This window comes from Stegastes partitus, unplaced genomic scaffold (genome assembly GCF_000690725.1).
Source record: "Stegastes partitus isolate 25-593 unplaced genomic scaffold, Stegastes_partitus-1.0.2 Scaffold112, whole genome shotgun sequence".
NCBI lineage: Eukaryota > Metazoa > Chordata > Actinopteri > Pomacentridae > Stegastes > Stegastes partitus.
Genome location: NW_007577843.1, coordinates 676712 through 704411, shown reverse-complemented (window position 1 = coordinate 704411; position 27700 = coordinate 676712). Strand labels below are relative to the sequence as shown.

Here is a 27700-nt window from a genome sequence, read left to right as displayed (position 1 = left end):
TAAACACAGTTTGAGATTGAGGAGAAGAAGTCCGAGGAGGAAAGAATCCAAATTACGGGAGTTACTGGAATATTGGTGAATTATTAACTGGTTATGCTGATCATTCAAAACAGGCAGTGAATCCATGACAATGAGTAAAGCTAGAAATATGTTGGCATGTAATGAAAGCCTCACTGCTGATAGTGAAGACTGTAAAACATTATGACAGATAATGACAGGACTCTGAGCTTCCATTAAACAATTCAATGCTGTTATCACAAACATTTATTTGCAGTTGCGATAAAGAAATAACTGTATACATGATTATATTGTATAATAAATCCTTAAACCTAGGAAAAAGGTGGTTTGAAATTTGTTCTACAGTATTCTAAAGAAAGCAGTAATGGTTTGACAGAGCACTTCAGAAAGTACATCTATGCAATTCAGTGTAGGCTGTTAGGCAAAAATGGCATATTTGTCCCTTCAAGTGACTCACCTAATTCAACATGGATGCAGCCAATAGGAGCTTGAGATCCCACAATTAGTTAAATGGAAATAAAGACAACTGTATCTGGCAGGTCCAGTCACTGGTGAGTCAGTACTCCTGGATAAAACTACACAACGAAGACAAAAGAATACTCCAAGTAACTCAGTGAACAGGAAATTGAAAAGCACAAGTCAGTGGATGGATGCAAGAACATTTTCAAGTAACTGAATACTTTTTATAGGCACTGTAACCATCTTCAAAATTCTCTTCACAAAAGGAAACCACAACAATCTCTGAGAAACAACCTGCATGCTAAAAATGACATGTTTGGAGGACGGTTTGGATTGTGCAATAAGGGAGGCCCGCTTGGTTCTTTAAGTGAATTAGTCATTGTACCGACAGCACTATCTCACCACGTGTAAATGTTGCAACAAAACAATTCCTCTGTCAGTGTGTTGTGGGGTTACTGAAGCTGCATCCGTGATTTTGCTCTGCAGAAGATTGATTTGTAAATACAAGTCAGATCATTCTTTCCAACACAGCAGAAAGACAAGGAGATGCAGCCAGACCATTCTCCAGCTGCTGTGGAAATAGGTCTGGCTATGCAAGACTACGATTAAAGAAACAATTACAATAAACATACATTTTGTGTTTATATTAAATATGTGGCTCATAGTCCAGTCTTTAACCTTTTACACACACATAAAATCATCAAGATGTTGACACCAACAGGCTAAAGTGTGCACGGCACAGACACAACAACATACTATTAGCACAGGATATTTGATTTCACTTAAATTTTTTTAAAAAAGAAAAAAAAAAAGAATCTACATCACATTTTAACAACAGAAACAGTATCATTTAAAAAGTTTACACCTATTTGTACAATTACACCATTTAATAAAACCCTCACACCCAAAAGACACGACAAGTCGGCGGAGAAATGTTCATAGCAATGTGATAACACAAAAATGAAACCTGAGAAACCACAAACAAAATGAGGGGCATAAAGCAAAGACAACAGTACAGAAAACACACAAAAAAACAGCTAAATGAGGCAACACGGCATTAGCAACTGGTATCAATTTTGCAAAAATGAAAACAGTAAAAACCTTTTAAAAAGAAACAAAAAGGAAAAACTACAAAAGAGGAAATGATTTGGCAATGACAGAGCTCTAACAGGTGCTTATCATAGAGAACGACTGATTCAAACAGTGTACGTCATGTTCAATTATATATGTGAAAAAACAATTACCTACTTTAGCTCTGTGATTAAGCTGATTTTACTAAAAGGACAACTTGCTACACTTTGGATGGTTAAATATCAGTATCAAAAGGTCACACTTGTAATCAGTCAATGAAATCAAAGGAATCTGATGGGAAATAAAAGTGATAAATGCTGGTGTGGCTGACTTCAGATACATGTTCCACTGAGGAACAGAAAACACAAGAGCGGAAGTGCCATTTAAAAGTTGACAAAGCTGTATAGCTGGCCAACAAACAGTATTCATTTATTATTTTTGACTTATAAAGGGTGATGTTCAGCATGGAGGGGAAAAAAATTATTTGGCTAATTTGTGACATCAAATAAAAGATGAGAAGATTGCTACTCAACAAGGACATCAAGAGGGCAAAAAAAATGTTGCTCAGCACCCAGCACTTATTTAAAAGAAGTACCCACCTCACAGAGAGCAACAATGAGTATTTTTGTGTTTTATTCTTATTCCATGACACCTCTAGGATGAAGTGAATACACCGTGAATAAATAAAACCTAAACTGTATTTTGTTTGTCTTCTGTTTAGTTTTAGTTAATAGCTTTTTTTAAAAAAAAAAAAAAGAAAGAAAGAAAGAAAGAAAGAAAGAAATATGAAAACTGTCTCTTGGCATATTCTGAAAGAAAACTACAGTTACAGAAAAGCAAAATTAATTAGAAAAAATTTGCATTTCCGACTGTTTGCTGCATTCCATAGTTTTACAGTATATGTAGCTTGTTATTGACTTTTAGTTTTAGTTTCGTGGGTTATTGATTGTAGTAGAACACTAACGAGAAAGCATAAACAGATAAGACAAAAAGTCAAAAAAGATTTACAGTTCATATCTGTCATTAACTACAATGCTTAGTTTTCAGCTGAGAAAAAAAAAAAAGATAAAAGATGAGCTGAAATATGTGGTTTCCACTGAATTAAATGTCTCACAGACAATAGTTGTTAAACATTCATATAGAATACAAACACTTGAGACCATCACATACAAAATACACTGTAACATGAACTGGTTGTAAGGCGTACCTGCAGTAATACAATACAGAGTCATATAATGAAGATTTACAATTCCCTGAAGACACTAACGTACATTAATGAGGTTTAAATATGTTCATCTACTAGTAGTGTAATATTTAATCAAAGATCTGCCTGGATTGCCATGTTATTTGGATTTCCTGGTATCAAAAAGGAACAGTTCAAAAACTTCCAGATTCTTCATAATGAGAAAATGTTGCTTTTCTGCCGTTCTGGTTTGAATAATTTGGTGTTTTAAACTATAAACAAGACATCTGATGGACATTTCTCACTTCTTTTTTTTATATATACTTTTGTTTTATACTACACAGCTAAAAGAGAAAATATTGGCAAAACAGAAATGTTAGATCAATAATAAAATTATGGTTTCACCCTTACTTTACAATGTATTGTAAACTCTTTTTGATACTCTCATGTGGTCATTCCTTTTACACATTTGACAGCAAGACAAATCTCTATTTAAGCGTTGTGTGGTCTTTCATCTGGTCTCTTATGTTGTTGTAAATAATAACAAAAAAACATGTAAAATGTCCCTAAATTATGATTATTTTAGGCTCAGCTTTTAGGCTGACTGTCTGCATGAGGGCTATGAAGTAATACCTGTGGCTGCCTCGAACAATGCAGACATGCATCATAGTTTATTGTGCAAAGTACTGGGCTTCTGTTTGCACCTCTGAAGTGTGCATGCAGAGTAAACAGTTCAAATGCAATGAATTGTTCAATTATTTCATCTATAAAGCATCAGAGAATAGTGAAAAATGTCCATTCCAGTTTCTCACTGTGCAAGATCACATCTTCAAGTGTCATTTTTGTGCGATTAATAGTTCCAAACCCTAAAGATATTCAGTTTACAGTGATATACAAAACAGAGAAAAGTAACAAATCCTCATATTGGTAAAGCTGCAGGCAGATAATGATTTCAGTTTTTGTTTGATAAGTGACCTAAATTAAACTGATCTATTATCAAATTTCTGACTAGCCAGGTAAGCATTTCAGTAAACACACTATGCAGTAAACTTTCTGGTGTAAAATACCTCAGTGGGAATTTGTTTTCTGCTTGACAAAAGGGGGGAAAAAAACCCAAAAAAACAACTGTATTTATTTTATGTTTTTGCAGATTTTTCAGATTCAAAGCCAACATGAGCTGCTGACAGGCTTTTAATTTCAGACAATATTTGCACAGAAAATGCAACGTTATATTAACATCAAACGAACAGCATGTGACTGGATAGTAAACTACTTATTTTGCTTGTTCAGGCCGTTGTTTGTCCACCAGCTTATATTTGTGAACTGATGTGAACTAATACTCGGGCATAATGTCCAGTTTTCTGTAAAAAAGTTCAGGAACAGTGATCGGTTTTGGATTGGCTGACTCTGACATGACATCAGTGATTGGACGGAATCAGCTGATTTACTATCAGGATACCAGCAGCTCATACTGAAGTCAGTCGCCTTTTGAAGATGTCATCGGTGAATGAAGTGTAGCAGTTCTGGTGTTTGTGTTAAGGCTGCCGCCTGCTGAAGCTGTTACTATGTCTCTGGGTTGGTGGCTGTAGCCATGGTAACAATCTTCATGTACTGAGTGAAGATGGCGTCAAAGGCCTCGTCTCTGTGCATCATCGCACCAAATACCATCGGCTGTACCAGAGCAGATGGAAGAGAAGAACATCAGATCCAACATCAACAAAGAGGGAGCTTTTGTCAACGCAGGCAAACTTTACCCAAATAGAGCTCAAGTAAGTAGCACTTCAGAACAATTTTATGAAGATGCTCTTTGGTGTTTCTTTTGTGCAGCTTAAAACAACTACTGTACTTTCTTTTACTCCCCTAGATCTAATTTACAGATTAACAGATTTCAGAACGTATTAGTATTCAGTTTGTACCCACCAACATGTTTCACTGGGAGTTTCCTCCACTGCTGTATCATTCTCTGACGTCTCCTTACTACAGCCTTCTAATAACACTGCCATGAATCTGCACTGACACATGACTTTTTCTGTCATCTACGGTGAAATGCTGCTCTGTCCAAGTCCACTGAAGAGTTGATCTTTTGATGCTGTGATTAGCTTTTTCTGTGTATTCTACAAAGAAGTTAACGAGGTCACTGCCACCATTCTGCTTCAGTTTGATTTTCTCTGAAATACTTATTTATTTTACATGTCAGAACTTGTGTTTTTAAATGTTTTGAAACCCTTAAATTTTGTGGGTATTTCCAGGTTTACATGGAAATATGACAGATTTTTCATGTGGTACTGGGTACGGAACCCACTGTCGTTACTAGTTGCATTGCAAAGGAAAGACTCTACAGTTTCCACTGGGTCACTAAGGCTCCTACCTTTTGGGTTGACGGTGTTGCTATGGAGATACCCATCCCAGATCCTGGCAGCACTGACAAAACTTTGTACTGTGAGGGACAGTGAGGACAATGTTAAAGCTCAGACTGACTTTATTTGAAGAAATCAGCATCACTAACTGTTACAGAAGTTTATGAATGACTAAAACAAAACAAAACAAAACAAAAACTATAGCTGAAGTGTAACCACAATCCAGGGTCTGCTCCAGAAGAAGCCTTACTCAGAATGCAACATTTTTAGCTATGCTAACAACTAAAACTCCAACCAGCTGGAACAGACACTTTCTCAGCATTAGGTCCTGTATGGGGGCATTATTGTTGCAAAACTATTTGTCCATGCATATGGAAAGTTGTCAGTCTGTATCTCAATCCATTCGTCCGAAGTGAGATTTGTCAATGTGTAAAAGAAGTTGTCAATGCGAATCGGAATCTGCAAAAGTTGTCTCAGAATTTGTCTGTCTGTAGTCAGGTATTCAAATGTGTAAAAAATCTGCTCATCTGTATTGAAATTCAGACATGTAATAAGAGTTGTCAATGCGTGCAAAGAGTTGTCAATACATACAGAGGTATTCGTAGTTGAAAAGTCTACGTATTTGAGTTTAACAGCTTCACCATTGGCTGTCTTTTTACGCATGACTTTTGCTACACTTCTGCCGTGAGAGAATCTGAAACTGAAGAGTAACTGAAAATCAGGGTCTCTGTGTCCTGAGCTCAGGCTCACAGGATTGTCCATTGTGGCTGCTACTGCTCTGCATATGTGTCTGCAGAGCCCGAGGCAGCACTCTCAGGGCCGCAGCATCTTCTACGGCCGCATGTTGAGATGTTTTTTTTCCAAGACAGCGCCACCCACCACAATGAATGATCGACAAAATGGGCGATTTAGTTCTAAAGGGTGATTTCTCTCAAAATATATTTATAATTTAAAACATTGATCCAAGGACGATTCCACACAAAGTACTACTTCATGTCCAAGTACCTTGAATTTTAAAGTTTTTTTTTCATCCAAATATTTCTTTTTAACAAACAGGCTGAGGTTTGAAAGCTTTATTCCAGCCAAAATACTACTTATTACAATAATAACTTGGTTGCTGAGACTTGCATTTGGGCAAATGTTGTAACTAACACATTTATTAACAGGTTAAGTAATAATGGACTCTGCTGCTGTGGCCTCTGTGGTCTGTAGCCCAGATGCAGTAGTCTGAGTGTGTTCAGAGCTCTCAGGACCCACTGACAGGTCACTGGTGTTTGTGTCACCTGCCGATTTGGATGCTAAAGAAAGCAGCAGCATTTGATGCTGTGATGGAGGGCAGTCTCGACGTGAGTACTGATTGTGAATCGTTTTCGTAGTTTAACGTCATAAAACAAATGAACATTTGTTTATATCATTTAATGTTATGAACATTTCTGCTGTCTTCATCTGCACAGCAGAGCTGTTGGTAACTTGCTGAACTGTGAGAAAAACAATGTTTTAAAGCAAAACAAATAGCATGCCTTTCACGGTGCTACTTGTGCTATACCTGTCTAACATGGCTGCTCTGCTGTAAAATGGTTTATTTAAATGATATTGTTTAAACATTAACCATTTTCTTTTGGTAGGCCATCATATATGGCCTGTCTGTCCAGGAAGATGTGTCCTTCCAGGAGGCTGAGCAGGTCTACTGCTGTGGTCGGTTGACCATCAAAGGTCAGGGTAACGGATGTCCTATCTACATTCACACAATGCGCTAAAACCTTTTTATAACTATTTACTAATTTAAAAAAACTTTAAAATTCAAGGTACTTGGACATGAAGTAGTACTTTGTGTGGAATTGTCTTTGTATCAATGTTTTAAATTATAAATATATTTTGAGAGAATTCACCCTTTAGAACTAAATCGCGCATTTTGTCGATCATTCATTGTGGTGGGTGGCGCTGTCTTGAAAAAAAAGGCTCTCAAGGTGTGGCCGTAGAAGACACTGCGGCCATGAGAGTGGTGGTAGGTGGCGCTGTCTTGAAAAAACGGCTCTTAACATGCAGCCGTAGAAGAAGCTGCGGCCCTGAACACAAAAAGTAATGATGATGGTATCAGGGCCTGTGCTGCTGAGCTGTGGACTGGCTATAATACCAGTAACTGCTGTAGTGGAGCTGCATTGTCTCAGAATATGGAACATAAATGCCAGGAGCATGCTTTACCTTTTCCAAGTCCAAGCAAATATGGTCAGTGACAGATTACATACAGAAGTTAGCAGGACACAGACTAGATGACAAGTTACCTAATGATTATCAACAGCAGAAGCAAACAAATGGAAGATATAATGTTATAAAACAATGTCATATAGCTTTTGGTCCATGACATCTTCCTGCAGCAGACACATACCTTCTGGATGTCGGTGATGTCGAGCAGTTTGATGACTTTGTTCCTCTTTGAGGATCCTGACCTGGAGCTGGAGCTCTCAAAACACAGGTAACTGAGGAGACAGAGGAGACTCCATTACCTCCAATCATAAACAGAATCACAGAGGAAAATAGAGACCTGATGGCAGTCATCGTAACCTCAGGACACTTGCTGCGGCTGCGGCTGCGGCTGCTGGATGCTCAGATTCGAAGACTCAAACTGCTGCAGTATGCCAGCCATCATGCTTTTCAGGGCATTCTGACCATCAATCCTCTGCACAGATACATCTTGCATCACAGTATCTCGCAGAAGTACAAATAAGCTTGAGCGGGTGAAATCGCATGAAACACTGTGTGCTTTGTAAGGATAGCTGCAGTACGTACTTAAAGTGAAGACAAAAAGTAAGTGTTTCTTGAGCCCCTTTCAGACATGCAATCATGGAACACTGCTGGCTTCATCAATGTGTTAAAATGTTGGCATTCTAGTCACTCAGACACTGGTCACTTTTCTGTTAATGTTCCTCATGGCTGCGTTCAGACATACCTCCTCCAGCGCCGCAGAAAGCCGTGGTATGCACGCAATATTTCAATTCACACAAGACTAGACAAACTGATGTATAATGCATACTAATGCAGTAACGGAACAAATCTAAAGTAATAGCAGCTGATCAAAGAGTCCAGATGACTAACAGCCCAGTTTATTTCTGATGTCTTAAACAGTAAAACTGCGACTCTGTGTGACAGCTCACTTGTCTGAGGTGAGGTAAAGTTCACAGTGTGACCTGTTGTTAGATTCTAATCAGCCCTTCTATTAAACATCTCTGTGATGTTTCTGGATGAATAGTGGTGCTGAAATGTAGGAAAGTTCTTCCCTAAATCACTTCACACAACTCCAAGTACTGTGCGTGTGTTTCAGTTTATGCAATGATTTCAGACTTGTCCTGTGTTAATATGGCCACACAAATGTCACTAAGTCCAGCCTAGTAAGATTAAAGTGCGACTTTTACAGAAACGTGACTGCAGTGGGCATAGACATGACGCCGACACGTTAAATTGCCATCAGATTAACAAAATGGAGTGCAAGTCTGAAAGAGGCTTTGGTGTCTGCAGGCGAAAACAACAAAAAAAGCTGAAACAACTGATCAGTGATGTGAGTTGAAAGCTCGTTACATCAGAACTTATAATTGCAGAGTTTTTTTTTTAATGTAGTTGTTGCCATTATTTTTTTCTAAATTGATACTTTAAAATGCAGATAAAACTACATTATAGAAACATGGCTGGCATGTGAAGGACTCACTTCTCGGTGACGTAGAGGACTCCGTTGCGGATGTAGTCTGTCGGTGTCCTCCTGTCTCTGTTGATGAGGCAGCAGCGCCAGCCGTTCTCACACACTGAAACGATGCAGTTATTAAAAGACTCCACGCATTTAGAGTTAAATTCCTGACAATGTGAATACCTCAATAAAGCATTTAGACCTTTATACTGAAGATAAATCTTCTGATGGCATGTTGACTGAATAAATATGGCACTTAGCTACAACACTGACTGTAACTGGCAGGACCAGGTTAAAACATCAAGATGCCACAGAGGTTCCATGTTTAACAGGAACCTGATTTTACCAGACAGGTTTAAACAGACAGGAGCTCCACTATGAAGCATGAAGGGTTACTGACATTGTGGAAAAACTATCTTAATTTTTTAAAAATAAAACAAAGACCACATCAGAAAGGATTCAGACCCCTTCAATTTTTGCCCTCTTTATATTGTTGTAGATTTAATTCAAATGTATGTATCGTTACCATGTTGTATGTCATTCCCCTGCTCTCTTTTCCCTCTTTTCATGCCTATCTCTACAGCCAAAAAATGACCCACATGTCTTACTCAAGCCATTACTTCCAACGTCTCTAAAGACCTGCAGAAAAAATTGGCATTCATCGAGACAACGGCATAACCAATTTTGAAGCTTTGAGTGTTTCCAGAACAACACTGGCCTCATGAAGGGCAACAACCCAACTGTCTCTCTAACAGAGCTTCAGGAGGTAGCAGAGATGGAGAACCAGCCTGAAGCACAACTGGCTCAACAGGACTCCATCAATCAGGTCTCCCTGGTAGACCGGCTAAAAAGAGCCCAATCCGAGTAAAAGACGCGTATGTATCAAACTGCATTTAAAGGACTCTAAGATCACACAGAAAAAGATAATGGGATAAAAATCTGAACCATTTAAGTCCAAGCACCCACCTGTCAGAGGACGCTCACTCTCCGGCAGGTTGAACACCTCATGAAAAGCTCCTCTCTTGGTGCTGTAATATCGTCCTCCATCCTCGTCCCGGCTGACGCCCAGAGGAGCTGCTGCAGTAACGCTGCCTCGACCCCCTGCTGTGGGAACCTGAAAACGTGGAAAAAGGAGGGACGAGGTAGAGAACAGATTAGCACATTGGCAGGAGGAGAGGCGCTGCTGTGGTAGCATCCTGAACATCGCTGCAGTCAGCTACACGAACAGTTGGGCAGCTCGACAACTCACCTGTCCAGGTGTGTTCACAGCTGTTTGACAAACCGGGTCACAGTATTCATGATAACTTATGTTTTCATGTTGTTACTGTGTTCATATTGTCTCTGCAATGATCATTACAGATACACAATGAATAAACAACCTTTGTCCTGAACCTAGGGGTGCTGGAGGAAAGAACCAGCACGTATTGAAAAATAAATAAATAAATTTTTAAAAAAGCCCCAAAATTGCAGTAAAATCTGATCCAAAAAATAACAAAAACAAAATAACTTTTGAGGGTTGCAAGGTGGCTCGGTGGTTAGCACCGTCACCTCACAGCTAGAAGATCCCTGGTTCGCGTCCCAGTTAGGACACCTGGGATCTTTTTGCATGGAGTTTGCATGTTCTCCCCGTGCAGCGTGGGTTCTCTCCAGGTTCTCCGGCTTCCTACCACAGTCCAAAAACATCCATCCATCCATCCACTATCTATACACTGCTTAATCCTCACTAGGGTTGCAGGGGGCTGGAGTCTATCCCAGCTGACTTAGGGCGAAGGCAGGGGACACCCTGGACAGGTCGCCAGTCTATCACAGGGCTACACTTAGAGACAGACAGCCAAGCACACTCACACCTACGGACAATTTAGAATCACCAATTAACCCCAGCATGTTTTTGGACTGTGTGGGAGGAAGCAGGAGAACCCGGAGAGAACCCACGCTGCACGGGGAGAACATGCAAACTCCACGCAGAAAGATTCCAGTGTCCCCACTGGGACACGAACCGGCAACCTTCTTGCTGCGAGGCAACAGTGCTACCAACTGCGTCACCTTGTAGCAGTCCAAAAACATGTTGAGGTTAATTGGTGATTCTAAATTGTCCATTAGTGTGAATGTGAGTGTGCTTGGTTGTCTGTCTCTAAGTGTAGCCCTGTGATAGACTGGCGACCTGTCCAGGGTGTCCCCTGCCTTCGCCCTAAGTCAGCTGGGATAGACTCCAGCCCCCCCGCGACCCTAGTGAGGATTAAGCGGTGTATAGATAATGGATGGATGGATACTGAGCTGAAAAATGTAGGTTTAAAAAAGTTCTTGCCATGAGGTGGAAATTTCATGGGGGTAATTAAAATGCGAATTGGAGCAAAGGCTTGAGGGTGCACCACCTCAAAATAAATAAATAAATAAAGGATGGATAATCCTTATAATAATACTGTTAAGACAGCATGGTAAATGAATTGTGGCTGGCTCTAGCTTTAATTGTTTTGTTGACATTTTACTCATATATTTGTGAATACGCGTTTTAGGACAAAAACTTCTACGAAAATATGCTTGGCTTTTCTTTTGAAGAATTCACGTAGTGCAGCATGAAGCGAGGATCCACAAATTTACAATAAGACCCAACCGCCACGAAATGAAAATCCAGATAATACTATGGCCTGTCGGTTAATCCAAGTTATCAGGAACAGTGTACAGTGTGGGCCAACAAATGAAAAGGACTTGAAGAGCAAAATTGCCAGATTTCAGATATGTCACCGGATATGTTACTATTCTAATGACACCAACATTTTATCCACCAGATAGTAGTGACAAGATTTCTTTTTCAAGTATTAACTGTACAGCTCAGTGCATGTCTTATCAAAACTATTTACACGTGTTAGGGATCGTGTGAGAAAAACACGTTATCTGATTAAGGTTAACACTAACACAAACTGTAAATATCAATATACAGCTGTTATCAGTCCTAAACACTATCGGGCTATCATAAACGTTCAGTGGAAACAAGAAGATGACAAAACTTTATTCACCGAATCCAATCTTACCTGAACTTAGGCATCTGAGGGCTGTACTATGAAGCAAGTTTGACATCAACAAAAGCTAAAGCTCCCATCAGAGACAACAGGTATCAAGAAGGTGGTTCAACTTTCTTTGTCAACTCAGGCTTTCTGCTTCAGACTCTGTGCACGTTCACATAAAAGGAGGTGTTTAACGCATAATTTGACTCTTCTTCTGCGCAAAATGAAACGATCGTGTGCAGCTGCTTCAGTCAACAGGTTCTTAGAATGGAGAACAATGAGGAATGCAAAAATGCATGACGGTAAAAAGCTCTGCTACTGCAAATGATGCTAGACAGGAATGCTGGTAGAAAACTGTTAAACGTGTGTAATATAGTTATTTTGCTGATCGATGCAGCCACTTACTTCTAACTGACAGCTGCGTATTAAATCTGCTAGACTTTAAATTTCAGATATTTAAACATGATGTTGTAATTTAGTGCACTTAGGTCTGACACTATCCCATAATGCAGGATATTACTTTAATTTTTGGCCAAATCAAAACAAAATTAAGTTTAGGTATTGATTGAATATTCTCTGTCTTAAATACTAATAGAATAATCTGCTTCTAATTTGTGCTCCATGAGCTGCAGTAACCCTCAGGGTAAACAGACCAAACATAAAAACATTTTTATGGGATTTCCAACTACATACACATCGGGTTCCCATGGCGACGTAATATTTACAGTGTGTGATATTGTAACTACACAGCTTCATTCAGTGATGTTAGTAACGTACTGAAATTCTGAACATAACCTGCCCTCGAACAGGTTAGCTCCACAGCACCAGTTACCATGATGATCAGCCAGGTAAAAAGAGAGCTACCTTCGTGACACTGAAAACTCTGACTTTAGGCTCAACATACCTGCTAACCCACTAATGTTGCTTCGTAGTACAGCCCTCAGGTCTTGCCATAGGTACATCACAACATTCATGTACAAATCAAAAATCTGAGCAAAACCTACAAATTCAGGAGAAATCTGACCTACGTTTGAGCTGAGGGTGGAGCACGAGGAAAGGTCATAGGGTCATGTAAATCTAAATAGAAGCAGGGTTGAGGTCAGGACACTTTCACTGACAGTGTGACTAGGAGGTGTGGGGACGTCTCCTCTAGAACAGAGTTTCAGCTGACAGAGAGACTATCACTACTGATTCTGTCAGAAGAAAAACAGCAGCTGATTGGTCACATTCAGGGATGTCAGTCAAAGCTGATGACATCTGGAACAACATCACACACTACTGACCTCCACACTGGGACTGTAAAAGAATAAAATAAAATAAACACACACAGCAGAATCCTACCTGTTCACACTCAGACAGCTGAGAGAGAAAAACACCAACATCAACTCAGACAACTGAAACCAAACAACTGGGACCAGTAAGAACCAGCAACACACTGATCCAGTCTGTGCTGGTTTTATGTGCTGGCAAAGACACGAGCGCACAATTTCTGCACTGAGGGGATTCCTCCTGTCACATAGCTCGCAGAAGAATCGAAGCATTCACCGACTGACTTCAGACTGACGCTCTGTGATCTCTGTGTGTGGATGTGTCTCAGAGTTTGGACTGACCCGTCTGCTCAGCATGGTGCTACTGCGCTCCTTCAGCTGCAGGTCGGTGGGTAAGTTGGTCCAGATGATGTAGGGGGTGTCATAGCGCTGCCTCAGCTTGGGACAACTCTTAAAGATGAAGTCGATGATGAAAAATTTGATACCTGCATACACACCTAAAGAGGAGGAAGACTCAAATCAGATGTACCCAGTAGCACTTAATGTGCACTCAGTAACATTCATCCACAGTCTGAGTTATTGGACACAAACATGACTCAAGTGAGATGCTCAGTTTGCACGTGTAAATCTGCTAACGTGAGCAACAAGATGATAAGTCAAAGCTTCATCTTATTTTGGAGTTTTCTTCCCACAGAAATGGTCAAAAGTCACTTCATGTAGCATTAATCTTGCAAGTCCCTGCAATTTGGCTGTCATGGAATGAACTAAGATCAAAAGAAGAAATAGCATTATGTTCATCATTAAGTGTCTTTGTAAATCCACTTAGGAATTTAAAAAAAAAAAAACAACTTCAGAACCTGCTCAGAATTTCCAGGTTTTTAATTTTCTGCAATGTCAAAGTGATCCAGTGATGGTTGTCAGGAGCTGCTAAAAGTTCATTCAGCATAGATTTAATGGTTCTGATTGGACAAAATGTAAAAAAAAAAAAGATACAGACCAAAATTAATCAACAATGACAATAACTTCAATTAGCTGCAGCCCTGTTTTCAGCTATTATTTCATTTAAGTAAGATATGATTTTTCGTAACTTTTTTGATCCCATACCGATATACAAAGTGTGTAGGGATCAAATCTTTGGAGTTCATGTTTATGTAGAATCTTCTGTCTGTGTGATTGTGTGGTGTGTTTTAGCTCTAAAAAGGCTGTTGGAAGCTTTGGCTGACTGCTTCTGTTTAGATCTTGTTATGGAGCTCCCTGCTCCATTTCCACCATCAAATGCACTTTATTTAGTTGTAGATGCCTGCTTGTAGTTTGAATGAAACTTTAGACCGGAGGTGGACACTGATTTCACTTGAATAAAAACTAAAAAAAATTATAAAAGTTTTCATTGTATATTTGATGTACCTATGATGAATCCCAGCAGTTTGAACGGCAGCAGGCACGAGGAGATGAAGGCCACCCACAGACCAACGTACAGCTTCTGTGTCAACTCTGGCTGAACCCACATGAACAGACTACATACATAAACACACACACACACACACACATACAAACACACAGTGAATTAGGCAACTCAGTGCAAAGACCATGAGTTCTGATCAGTTTAAATTGGAAAGAAGTGTGTCGAGATAAACTCACTTCTTTATTTTCTCCAGAATGTTGGCCATCCTCCCAAACAGATTCTGGAGGAATGTAATAAACAAAAACAATGAATGTGTGAAAAATGTGATGGAAGACATCAGCTGTGACTTAAAGCCTCTGACTGTCCGTCATGTCTCACCTGAGCTTTCTGAGCGACATCCAGAACCAGCTGGAACTTCTCAGACACCGTCAGGTCTTCTTTCGGAGGCTCCTGATAAACAAAACAGAGTTGTAAATATATGAAAGACTGACAGTAACACTTGCTACCTTCACACCTGATATTATAGGAAACACTTGCAATTAATGATCAAGCATAATTCCTCTATTTTACTGTACACGCAATTACCTGTCCAGCAGATGGAGCTGTTTGACTGTCCATTTGCGAGACAATGGACAGTCTAAACTTACAAGACAAAGCAGTCACTGGACTGAGGATAAAGAGACCGCAGGAGTAAAGAGATTTCTCACCACTGGCTCCGAGACTTCGGGCACGATGCTCCACTGGATCCTCCAGCCCCTAGCGTATCATGAGAGCATACATATGAGATTATTTCACACTCACTACATATCTACACTGAACCAAAATACACTGCTCAAAAAAACAAAGGGAACACCTAAACAACACAATGTAACACCAAGTCAATCACACCTCTGTGAAATCAACCTGTCCAGTTAGGAAGCAACACTGATTGTGAATCAATTTCACCTGCTGTTGTGCAAATGGAGCAGACAAGGTGGAGATGAGAGGCAGTTAGCAAGACAAGCCCTATAAAGGAGTGGTTCTGCAGGTGGTGACCACAGACCACGTCTCTGTTCTCATCCTTTCTGGCCGATATTTTGGTCACTTTTGCATTTTGTCAGTACTCTTAGCCCTAGAGGTAGCATGAGGCGGCGTCTACAACCCACACAAGTTGCTCAGGTAGTGCAGCTCATCCAGGATGGCACATCAACACGAGCTGTGGCAAGAAGGTTTGCTGTGTCTCTCAGCACAGTGTCCAGAGCATGAAGGAGATACCAGGAGACAGGCCATTACACCAGGAGACGTGGAGGGGGCCATAGGAGGGCAACAACCCAGCAGCAAGACGCTACTTCCTCCTTTGTGCAGGAGGACCAGGAGGAGCACTGCCAGAGCCCTGCAGAATGACCTCCAGCAGGCCACTAATATGCATGTTTCTGCTCAAACTGTCAGAAACAGACTCCATGAGGGTGGTATGAGGGCCCGACGTCCACCAGTGGGGCTTGTGCTTACAGCCCAGCACCGTGCAGCGTGATTGGCATTTGCCAGAGAACACCAAGATTGGCAGATTCTCCATTGGCGCCCTGTGCTCTTCACGGATGAGAGCAGTTTCACACTGAGCACATGTGACAGACGTGACAGAGTCTGGAGACACCGTGGAGATTGTTCTGCTGAATGCAGCATCCTCCAGTATGACCGGTTTGGTGGTGGGTCAGTATTGGTGTGGGGAGGCATTTCTTTGGAGGACCGCATAGCCCTCCATGTGCTAGCCAGAGGTACCAGGATGAGATCCTTAGACCCATTGTGAGACCAGATGCTGGTGCAGTGGGCCCTGGGTTCCTTCTGATGCATGACAATGCTAGACCTCATGTGGCTTAAGTGTGTCAGTAGTTCCTGCATAATGAAGGCATTAATGGTATGGACTGGCCTGCCCGTTGCCCAGACCTGAATCCAATTGAGCACATCTGGGACATCATGTCTCGTTCCATCCACCAACGGCACGCTGCACCACAGACTGTACAGGAGTTGATTGATGCTTTAATCCAGGTCTGGGAGGAGATCCCTCAGGAGAACATCCTGCCCCATCAGGAGCATGCCCAGGCATTGTAGGGAGGTCCTACAGGCACGTGGAGGCCACACACACTACTGAGCCTCATTCTGACTTGTCTTGAGGAATTTCCACTCAAGCTGGATCAGCCTAAAATGTGAATTTCCACTTTTATTTTGAGTATGATTCCAAATTCAGACCTCTGTGGGATAATTTTGATTTACATTGATCCTTTTTATGTTATTTTGCTTTCAACGCATTCCACTATGTAATGAATAAAGCTTTTTAACTGGAATATTTCATTAATTGAGATCTTGGATGCGTTATTTTAGTGTTCCCTTTATTTTTTTGAGCAGTGTATTATGACCAACCCCACCAAATATGCTGTTGATTCTTTGAAAGCCGCTAAAACAGCTGTGACCTGCCAACACATGGACTCAAGAAGCTAGCTTTTTTTGTTTTTGAGACGCTGTTCTGCTGCTCTTCTCCACTCTCGTCTGCTCTCAGTCCTGTGTGTATCCTCTGTTGTCTGTGTGAAAAGGACACGCATGGAGCAGAGCAGTGCAAAGGAGAAGCAGGTGAAGTGAATAAAATGTTACTAATGAGCCAGTGGTTTTGGCTGGGTGTTTTTTTTTTTTGTTTGTTTGTTTTTTAAGTTGTTGTGTACATAATCCCTCTGGTTGTAAATGAAATGCAAAGGTAACGGTGAAGTGTGGTCAATATGCTTCCCGTTTTGGTCTTACATGCTGTGCTCTAGTGACATCCAGTGATTTTGATGGCATATAAAACGCTTTAAAGTTCCTTTTAGATAGTGCACTGAGGTATATTGGGCTTCAAGTACCCCAAACTTTCAAAGCACAAGGTCCCACAGGTTCATCATCCAGTGGCTGTAACCCATAGAATTCATACCATATACATGCAACATTCCCTGTCTCTCTGCATTTTCTAACTGTATTTCATTGAAAAGTCAAAAAAGCCAAAATGGATAAGCCAAGAGCAATATTAATCTTGTCAAATATCCTTTCTGTGTCTAAACTTGAAAAAATGCTTGATGGCACCCTAAGAGTGAGAGGCCTTGTAGTGAAATATCAGAAATTATTAAATTGTATATTCTATAATCATATGAATATAACATTATATTTTAAAGTGCCTATTATATTGATTTATTTGGAGACTCTGCTGATAATATAAGCCATCATCCATTTCAAGTTAAGTAGAGTGGTAGTACAAAGAATGTTTTGTCCCCCAATTTTCATCCACCTGAGTTCAAACAGAGACAAAAAAGCTGATGTGGGTTTTGAATTCTTTAAACTAAACAAAGAATCCACACTGAATGTGGACCTGACTTAAAGTCAGACAGAACCATGACACGTCTGTCTTTAGTCTGGGTCTTATTGTGGCTGTGTGACTGGTTGACAGGGAAGTGGGCAGAACTTGCACTGACCTGGCAATGAGGTAATTCAAGGAGAGCCGGAGGATGGCGAGGAACAGGAACATGGGTATGGCCCAGCCGTGCCACGCGGCATACATGTACACCTGTAGACAACATTTACACATCATTACTGGTGAGTGCTTTAAGATTGATCTTGAGAAGAACCCTGATGTCTGAATGTGTGTGTCCCTGTGTGCACTCACAATGAAGGCGATGGCCGACGTGTAGACGGAGTACCAGCTGGATAAGGCAGAGAGGTTCCTCATGAAGTTGGTCACAGGTCTGAACCCTCGTTCTGGGAAAACAATAGCAGACTGACTGATCAATCACAGATTGAGAATGAATCATGACAGAAAAAACATCAGCTCTGTCCAATCTCCCTTTTGTATGTTTTAAGGTTAAATGTTAAATAAGTCAACTAACATGTTTTTTGTGGGTAAACAAATTGACCAAAAGTATTCAGAAAGCCCTGTGCAGTTGGTCCAGGTTTGTTTTGCACGGTTTGGTCTATCTGCTGTATTGGAGCTAGAATTAGGATCTCTGATGTGATACTCCCACCACATTAAAGAATACTTATAAAGAAGTTGCATGGGAAGGAAGCAAACATGCTTCCTTTCCTAAACCCAAACTAATAATACCTAAGAGTATCAGAAGCTCCAGATACTCAGAAATTCTAGTAATATGATTTAACATGTACATGGAGTTCATTCTTGCTATGTTCTTGCTAAGTTGCTATGGTGCAGTGAGAGTGGCAGCCAGTTACAGCGGCTCCTACCTACTTTCTATATTTTTAGCTAGCTACTTTGGTTTTCATTTATCTTTTTAATATTTTTATTTCATGCAGCTGTACTGTATTTGCACGGGAACAGCGGAGATGCAGATGGCGGTTTTGTTGGTCTGTTCTTTGCTTCTTTTTTTTTTTGCGAGTTTTTGGGGTCATCGTCTGGCGAGCCATTGAGCCATGGCTCCATTGTTTTACACTCATGAACAGCTGTTGGCGTTGAGTCAGGCCAAGCCACCGTTGTGGGAGAGATCAGACATCCCTGATGAGCTCCGCAGGAGGAAGAAGGGATGTAGGGCAGGAGTGAAGCGTCAGGAGAAGAGGAGATGCTACAAGCCGTCCATCCATCATCATGGGAAACGTGAGGTCTCTCCCAAATGGGTTGGAAGAGCTAACAGCTAACCGCTAAGAGCGCTAACCCGGCTGCAGTGGGAGTATCAGGAGTGCAGCCTTGTTCACGGAGTCACGGCTGAGTGAACTCACTCTGGACTCGCTCGTAACTTTGGACGGATTTCACCTGGTCAGAGTGGACCAGAGCTGGAGGGAGAGTGGTAAGAAGAAAGGCTGGGGACTCGCCATGTATGTGAATGAGAGATGGTGTAATGCTGGGCACGTTAGCGTTAAAGAGCGACGCTACACGAAGGATGTTGAACTGCTGGCGGTTGGTTTGTGGCCGTTTTACCTGCCGGGGGAATTTTCACACGTCCTGGCAATTGCAGTTTACATCCCCCCCAACGGCTGATGCTTCTGTGGCCTGTGAACCCATCCATAGCTCAGTGTCCCAGCTGCAAACATCACACCCTCAGTCTCTGATCGTCATCTCAGGAGACTTTAATCATACATTGCTCTCTACCACTCTCCCCACATTCAGCCAGTATGTGGACTGCCCAACCGGAGACGGTGGGGCCTTGGACCTGCTGCATGCAGACACTGGGGATGCATATTACTTAATTATGTTGTTTTCTTGTACTTTCTTTCTATATTTTTGGATGCTGCTGTGTTGTGTAAACAAACACGTAATCTGTAATCAGAGTAGCGCCAGTGATACCATCCTGTACATCTCACTGCCTCCAGATAATATTACACATGAGATTTGCTTAAAAAAAAAAATACTCACTGAGTCGTCTCATGTTTTCAGTCAGTCTGTGGATCAGAAACCAGATAATAATTTAGATTTCCAAGTATATCTAAAATCCGTCCATTTTTACAACATTTATTTACTGTATACCTCTAAATGTGACTAAGTACGTAAATCTATGATGGTCTCTAAAATTCCACAGAAGAACAATGTCATAAAGTGATGAACAAAGTGGTGATTTAGTGTTAATTATTTAGTTACTTTCAGTCAGCGTGATAGTAAACATGTCTGCTGGCTCAGCTTTTAATGAATCGCTCATTTAATGAAGCTCCTTAACGTTACAGTTCTGCTGTGGGCTGAATAGTCTCAGCACTGACAGTTTCTGGATTCCTCCTCACCTCTTGGCACTTAGCGGCTCCTCCGTCTCCACCGTCGTCTCCTCCGGTTGAAAGCGGAAATCTTCGATATAAACACCAAATCGATCGTAAAGCCATTTCAGGAAGCTGTTGGACAGAGTGTCCTTCTGTTTGTCTGAGGAGAGAAAAAGACGAAAATGCAGACAGTTCAATAAATTCGCTTTTCCCACTTCAAACAATTCTTCTGGACAACAGCAGAGGTGAACAACATCAGAGTTGGAGGGCATAGCTCACCAGTGCTGCCGCCTGCAGGTGGAGGAGGGGGCTGCACTTTAGGTGTCTGAGAAGGTGAGTCTTCAAGTCTGTTAACAGACAGAAAGGATTTCAGTTACTCACTGGAACAAGCTGACCTGTCTGCACTCCATCATCCTTCATTCTTCAGTCTGGCTCAGACAGACCAGCTAATTGAATATAAGGTTCTTTAATTAACCCACCAAAGCAACAAACTCTGAGGCTAAGAAATGAAGCCAACAAAGAAGTGCCAAAAACTCTAGTTTCTCAAATGTCCATTTCAGGCTGTCTCAGAAAGCCAATCCTCTTAGACCCCCACCTGTTAAAATGCTCAACTTAAAGCAGAAGTAAACATGTTTACAGCCTGGTACAAAAAACTATTTTGGTCTCTATAGCTACTTTCCCTGTTCATGACATGATGAATATAATATCACTCACCTATTTCAATTGTATTATAACTTAAAGTTGTTCATAATTAAGGCCATGGGTTTGAGTGACAGGTGCATGCTGTTACAGGACAGTCCAAGACCCAGAGATGTTTGTATGAACCACCTCAGTTTTACTCACACTCCACCTCTGTGCACATTTTGGATTGGACAGGTGATAGGAGGAGTCAGACACTGCAGAGACAGTCAGAGCCACCGCACAGCTCCTCAGTAAAACTACGGGTGACATAACGGACTGTTTGTGTATTTTTTACATACAGTAAATAACCCACCTGGATCTCAGTGCATCATTCATCTTCTGCTCCAACTCGGTGCGTCTGCAGCGCTCCTTCTCCAGCTCCTGTCTCAATGAATCCACATTGGACTCCTCTTTAAGTTTCCTCAGCTCCTCCTCTGTAACAAATGAATGTGCCACATAATAAGAATCCAGTTTCCTTCCCTCATATATAGTTTGGTACTTTAATGTTTGAAAGGCACCATACTTAATCCATCCATTATCTATACACCACTTAATCCTCACTAGGGTCGCGGGGGGCTGGAGTCTATCCCAGCTGACTCAGGGTGAAGGCAGGAGACACCCTGGACAGGTCACCAGTCTATCGCAGGGCTACACTTAGAGACAGACAACCAAGCACACTCACATTCACACTAATGGACAATTTAGAATCACCAATTAACCTCAACATGTTTTTGGACTGTGTGGGAGGAAGCAAGAGAACCCGGAGAGAACCCACGCTGCACGGGGAGAACATGCAAACTCCACGCAGAAAGATCCCGGTGCCCCCACCGGGACGCGAACCGGCGACCTGCGATTCAACAGTGCTGACCAACTGTGCCACCTTGCAGCCCACCATACTTAATACTTAGTACAGTTGAAAAATTGATAAATATGTATATCAAAATTAGAATAGCTCTGTGTGCTGTGGACTGTGTCCATTATGAAGGGATTTCTTTATGAAGTCACTATGACAGCAATGAAAAGCTCTTCCAAGACTGTTTAAGAACAGACAAAAAAAAATGTGAACCTGTCCTGCAATAGCTGCAGAGATCACAAATTCAGAATCAGCAGCGTCCTTCCTTGCAGATTTCAAAACAAACAAGGACTTTACCATAGGAGCATCTTGAGCAAGAGGCACACTTAGCCCCACTACTCACAGTCAAACCACTGATGGATTTTATCATTGGTTTCATCAATTACTGGAGAATGGAGAAGACTGATATCTATGCCTGTGATCACATTACTCCTGTCATTTAGCAGACATCTGATCATTTGGTGGCATAAAAACGTAAAAACAGTGTGCAGGTCTGACAGAAGAGGGACAAAATTAGAGATTTTTTTTTTTTTTATCCAGAGTGTGTGACAAAAATCTGTTTACACAGTGGTGTTGATTAGATCAGTTCTCAGCACAATGCAGCGACAGGAGTCTGAACGTTGTTGAAATGCACAGAATTTCTTAATCCAGAAGAGTGACAGCAGAAACTCACTCAGTTCAACTGCTACACTTTGTGTTGCAGAATCACTTTTCCAAAGTATATCAGCACCAATATATAGATGCTGCAGAAAGGGCTCAGGCCTGCACAATCATTTCACACTTCATTGTGCTGTAGATTTGGCTTTTTTTCCCCTCTCAATCTGCACTTAATAACCCGCAATTACAAAGTAAACACATGCTCTCTGTGTCAGTCTGTCAGATTGTAGGTGCCTTGTCCTGTGAACTGCCATCTGCAGGTCTCTCCACAGATGAGGATTAAGTCTGGGCTTAGGCTAGGTCACTCATGGACAGTCAGAGACTTATCATGAAGCCACTCCAGTGTCGTCTTGGCTGATTGCCTTAGTTCACTGTCAGGCCGAAAGGTGGACTGTAGCCCCAGCCTCAGGTCCCTGCACTCTGAAGCAGGTTTTCTTCAGAGATCTCGGTATTTTGCTCCATTCATCCTTCCCTCAGTTCTAACCAGTTTTCATGTCCCTGCTGCTAAAAAGGTCTCCTACAGCATGATGCTGCCACCACCATGCTTCACGATAGGGATAGTGTCAGCAGGTGATAAGCAATGCTTGGAATTCTGTCCAAGGAGTTCAGCTTTTATGTCATCGGAATAGAGAACAAACCATCTATGTCTTCATGCTCTGAAATCTTCTTTACCAAAAGCAGTCTGTTATGTGCCTCTGCACGGACGGACGGACGGACGGACGGACGGACGGACGGACGGACGGACGGACGGACAGACGGACACACACACGGACACACACACGGACACACACACACACAGGTATGTGCCTTTCTAACCAATGTCCAATCAATTCCGTTTTTTAATCAAGCCCTTGACACATCTTGTAAACAAACAGTATGCATTAGACCACAGTTTGGAGAACCATATCAAAGGGACAGAATACTTTCTGAAGCAGCTGTATGTACCGTACATAAATGAATTAAACATTTTGAAATATATTTTCAAATATACGTCATATTTTGCTTACCATTTAAATTATTAACTATAACCTGCATTTTTCACCCAAGAAAAATCAAAAGCTAGATGCTGTGGGTAACTCTACACCAGAAATGCGCTAAATACTAAAATGTGTTATACCGAGGCTTCATTTGGTTCCTACAAATACTATCAATACATTCATCGAAAAGGGAAACATGACTGTCTTATTTACTGCAATGTCTGCATGTATGTCAGACGAGGTCAGCAGTGTTATTATTAGATCTGTGTGTGTTACATAAAAGCACAAATATTGATGAATTACTAGGCATGCTACTGTGCTGTGGAATGTTCCACTCTGATGATATATTTGTGTGTAAAGGAGCTGTGATGCCTCAGTGTCTAATCAACACTTTCTGCACAGATCAAAGGGACATTTAACTTTTTATTTTCTTTTATAAATGTTTATGTGAAAGCGGGGTGACTAAAGCGATCATAAGTCAAGGTTCACTGGGGTGAAAGGAGAGATACCTGATCAGAAATCTGGCTCTGGGTCTGTTTGGTTGGTAACAATATGACCAAGCTGAAGCGAATCTCATTGGTTGTTTTTCACAAAAAAATGTCACAGAGAACACTGAACTTAAGAAACGTGAAGATAAAAATTTACAGAATACTCACGTAAGAAGTGTTTCTCTAACAAGGCGATTTCTAAGTGACCTTTGACCTCATTTAAATCTGTCCTTGAGTCATCTTGGAGAGCTGCAGAAAAGGATCCTGGCCCAGCCTTGAAGACAACAACAGTAAATCAAATCAGCAACAACAAACTAGACTGAGTTAAATTAGGATGACTAAAAATACAGCTTCCCTGTGTGTGTTTCTGCACCTGAGCGTCACCCTGCTGCTCTTCCTCAACCTCCCTCAGCTCCTCCGACTCTCTCATGGACAAGCGAGGTTTCATCAACACCTCCTCGCTGCACTCAGTGTCGGACGTGTTGGGCGACTCGGCCAAATCCAGGAACTCATCCCGTCTCTGGCCCCGGAATCGGATCCTGTCCAGACGCTTCAGCATGGTGGGTGCCACTGAGTCGTGTCTCTACCTGAACATGGCCGACGCCTGAGCTGCAGAGAGTGTGAGAAGAGAGGATGAGGAAAACCGATACACTGATAAATGATAAGCGACAGTCTGTGGAAACGGAAGCAGGAAATGAACACACAAATTGGTGCATAAACTGAGGAGATTCTGATTTTATTGCCAGCATAACCAGTGACTTTCTTGCTTTGACAGGCCAACGGCACAAAACGTCAGCTCCCTCCGTTCTAAACTCTTCAGGCCGAGTGTTGCAGGTGGAATGAAAACTGAGAACAAGTAAATGGTTTAATGTCCAGTTTCTGTTACTCTATGTGGTAGTAACTACAATGCAAAGTTGACAAATCCCAGTAAAAAAAAAAGAAAACAACAGGTCCATAAAATCACTTATAATACTTATATATGCAGCCATCACAGCCACTGTCCTACTGTTAGTAAAGTCAGAGAGGTAGGATCAAGTGTCCTCAATTGATAGGACTGTGGTGGTACACTTGATAAAAACAGCTGGAAATTATAGTTTTAAACCTTGACAGACAGGTGAAGTAAAGCCAGAATGTCTGGGTTTCTGTAGTAAGCTTTTTTTTCCCTTCACTTCGATACAGGTTGATCTCAGGACATGAACATCCTCAGCAACAGCTACAGTGCTGCCCTGAAATACCGGCAGTGTATAGAACTGCCTGTACAGGGCTGAAGGTATGTTCACGCTGAGGATCAGTGAGCTGTCTGACTGGTCTGACTGCTTCTGATGGTTACTGCCTGAACAGGTAGGACTGACTGACTGACAGGCAGATAAAGACACTGGCTGGTCGGACTGCTGCTAATGATTGCTGTCCTGTAAGACTGATTGTCTGACATTGACTGACAGATTAGTGACTGGCAGAAAGCCAGACTGATGGCTGTTTAGTGGGCATGTGAGTATTTACTGAGCAATTTTAAACTGATAGACTGCTGACTGCCTGCCTGCTGACTAAAAAACTGAACAAAAACTGACTTTAAACCAACTGCTTCTCTTACAAAATGACCATTTCAGTCTGACCTCAGTAAACAGTCTCCTTAGATCTCTGTTTTTCACCTCCAAGTTTTTGTAAAGTTTGCCAAGTGAAATTTAAGTCTTTTACTGATCTTTGTAACGCAACGTAGAATTAAAAAGCACACCTTTCAAACTCATGGGAAACTAGGAGGTATAAGCCCTGAAATTATTTTTCACATTTTTTCAGTTCTTCTAATTTCTGTGACCTGACCTGGATAAGCAGCAGAAAATCAATGGATTAACCCATTTAGAGGAGAACGATGGTTTATTTTAACCAAGCGAATTTCCCATTAATGTGGCTGTGGTGACTTAGCAGGTCATGCTAATTTCTCACTCTCCCTCTCACACAGAAAACGTGTCGGCCGACCAACACAATCTCCCAGAAGCTTTCCTAAAGAAAAAACAAAAAAACATGACTAATGTTTAACATTTGTTTTTGAATCTGATCAAAAGCAAGCACTGAAATAAGCCAAACAGAACAACCATTTAGATAATGTGTATTCATCTGTAGGTGGCGAGTGCAAAGTTACCGTGACACTTAGAGCTACAACACACATTTATGGAAAAACACACTAGTTTAAAATAAAACTGAATAATCCTTCAATATCTCTACAAATCTGTTACTAAGGCTTTATAGAGTAGTAATAATCTCTTCATAAGAATTTTCAGGTAGCCATACTGTGAAAAACCACAGTGTGCTAAACCATTAATATATATTTAGGGTTTTACACTTTCTATTAGGTTTTTGGGTTTGTAGCTCTAAATGTTAGTTTGACTTTAATTAAGGGTGTGAGGTTTCCCAATTTCTAATTTAATCTTTACAGCCTTTTTTCATCAGAAAAGTGGTCAAACACTGGGTTTAGGACATCTCTAATGAATTTAGAGATAAGAGGAGGATTTTCCACGACTTGGCAGCTCAGATGTTCCTCTCATCAGTGGTGCATAACTGATCTATAAAGCATTAATAGAAGGTTTCATACAGCCGTGAATAAATCAGTTATTCACAGCTCTTTATAAATGATCACCAAATTGTATTATGGTGTGCAGCACACAAAAGAAAATGCTACAAATAATTAGAGAAAACAAAAAATGATATATATGAAATCCTTTTATTGAGAAAATGCAATGAAATGTTTTTTTGTTGTTGTTGTTGTTTTCAGGGCTGTAATTAACAATCAATTTCATTGTTGAGTAATCTGATGGTTATTTTTTCTGTTACCTAATTGTTTTATTCAGTTTCAGTAAACATTTGCATGTCTGTCATAATTCTATTGTTTAACAAAGAAGTGCATCAAATTAGGGCTGCAAGGTGGCTTGGTGTCAGCACTGTTGCCTCATAGCAAGAAGGTTGTCAGTTCACATCCTGGTTAGGACACCCGGGATCTTTCTGTGTGGAGTTTGCATGTTCTCCCCATGCAGCGTGGGTTCTCTCCGGGTTCTCCGGCTTCCTCCAACACGCTCCAAAAACATGTTGAGGTTAATTGGTGATTCTAAATTGTCCATTAGTGTGAATGTGAGTGTGCTTGGTTGTCTGTCTGTAAGCGTAGCCCTGTGATAGACTGGCGACCTGTCCAGGGTGCCAGGGTGTCCCCTGCCTTCGCCCTTATTCAGCTGGGATAGGCTACAGCCCCCCCGCGACCCAAGTGAGGATTAAGCGGTGTATAGATAATGGATGAGTGGATGCATCAAATCATCACACTTGAAGAGGAGGAAACAGCAAATGTTTGGCAGTTTTGCTGAGCAAATGACTACAGGGATTATTCAATTGTGTCCACCTTCTAGTAGATTCATTGACTACGGCTCACAGCTCTAATACTTCTTAAGACTTTCAGAGATTCCCTCCCACCTGAACCGCTGACAGCCAATCAGCTTCAGCCCACCTGCGGACCTCAACAAGGATCTACAAGATCCCTGCCGGTCCGCGGGGTCCAGGTTGGACACATTTGGACACTTCAGTGGACCGGTACAAAGATGACATCAGAGGTGAAGAAGGAAGGACAGAGGGGACAGACGAGAAGTTTCTCACCGTGAAACCAAAGACGAAGAAGCAAACTTTCCCCTCCTTCTCTCTTTCTGAGCGGTCCGAGCCCGTTGGAAACCGGATGAAATCCGCTCCTGAGCCGCTCCAGACCGGACCAGACTCCTCTGCGACACTCCCTGGGTCTGTCTCTGTCCTCTGTCCCGACAGTTAATCCAAATGTGGGGGTTTTAGGGGACAAACTGACCGTGTTTCTCCACCCAACACAGTAATCAGTGCTGTGGGCGGAGGACCAGCGGCAGCCTGACCAGGAAGTGACGCCATCACGCTGCGCTCTT

At 41.5% G+C, this 27700-nt stretch overlaps 1 protein-coding gene across 1 annotated transcript; it reads right to left on the bottom strand.

Moving 5' to 3' along the window:
- Positions 1-246: 246 nt before the first annotated feature.
- LOC103354574 (GRAM domain-containing protein 4-like) lies at positions 247-27677 on the bottom strand. The gene is made up of 19 exons (XM_008278003.1): positions 27411-27677; positions 24151-24386; positions 23946-24051; positions 21116-21236; positions 20401-20468; positions 20149-20281; positions 19790-19815; positions 18095-18186; positions 17904-17995; positions 15144-15192; positions 14815-14886; positions 14673-14716; positions 14439-14548; positions 13377-13531; positions 9731-9878; positions 8789-8882; positions 7475-7565; positions 5100-5168; positions 247-4402 (listed from the first exon to the last, which is right to left on the bottom strand). The coding sequence occupies exons 2-19, from the start codon at positions 24334-24336 to the stop codon at positions 4295-4297; spliced, it is 1764 nt and encodes a 587-aa protein (XP_008276225.1). The 5' UTR covers positions 24337-24386; positions 27411-27677; the 3' UTR covers positions 247-4294.
- Positions 27678-27700: the final 23 nt, after the last annotated feature.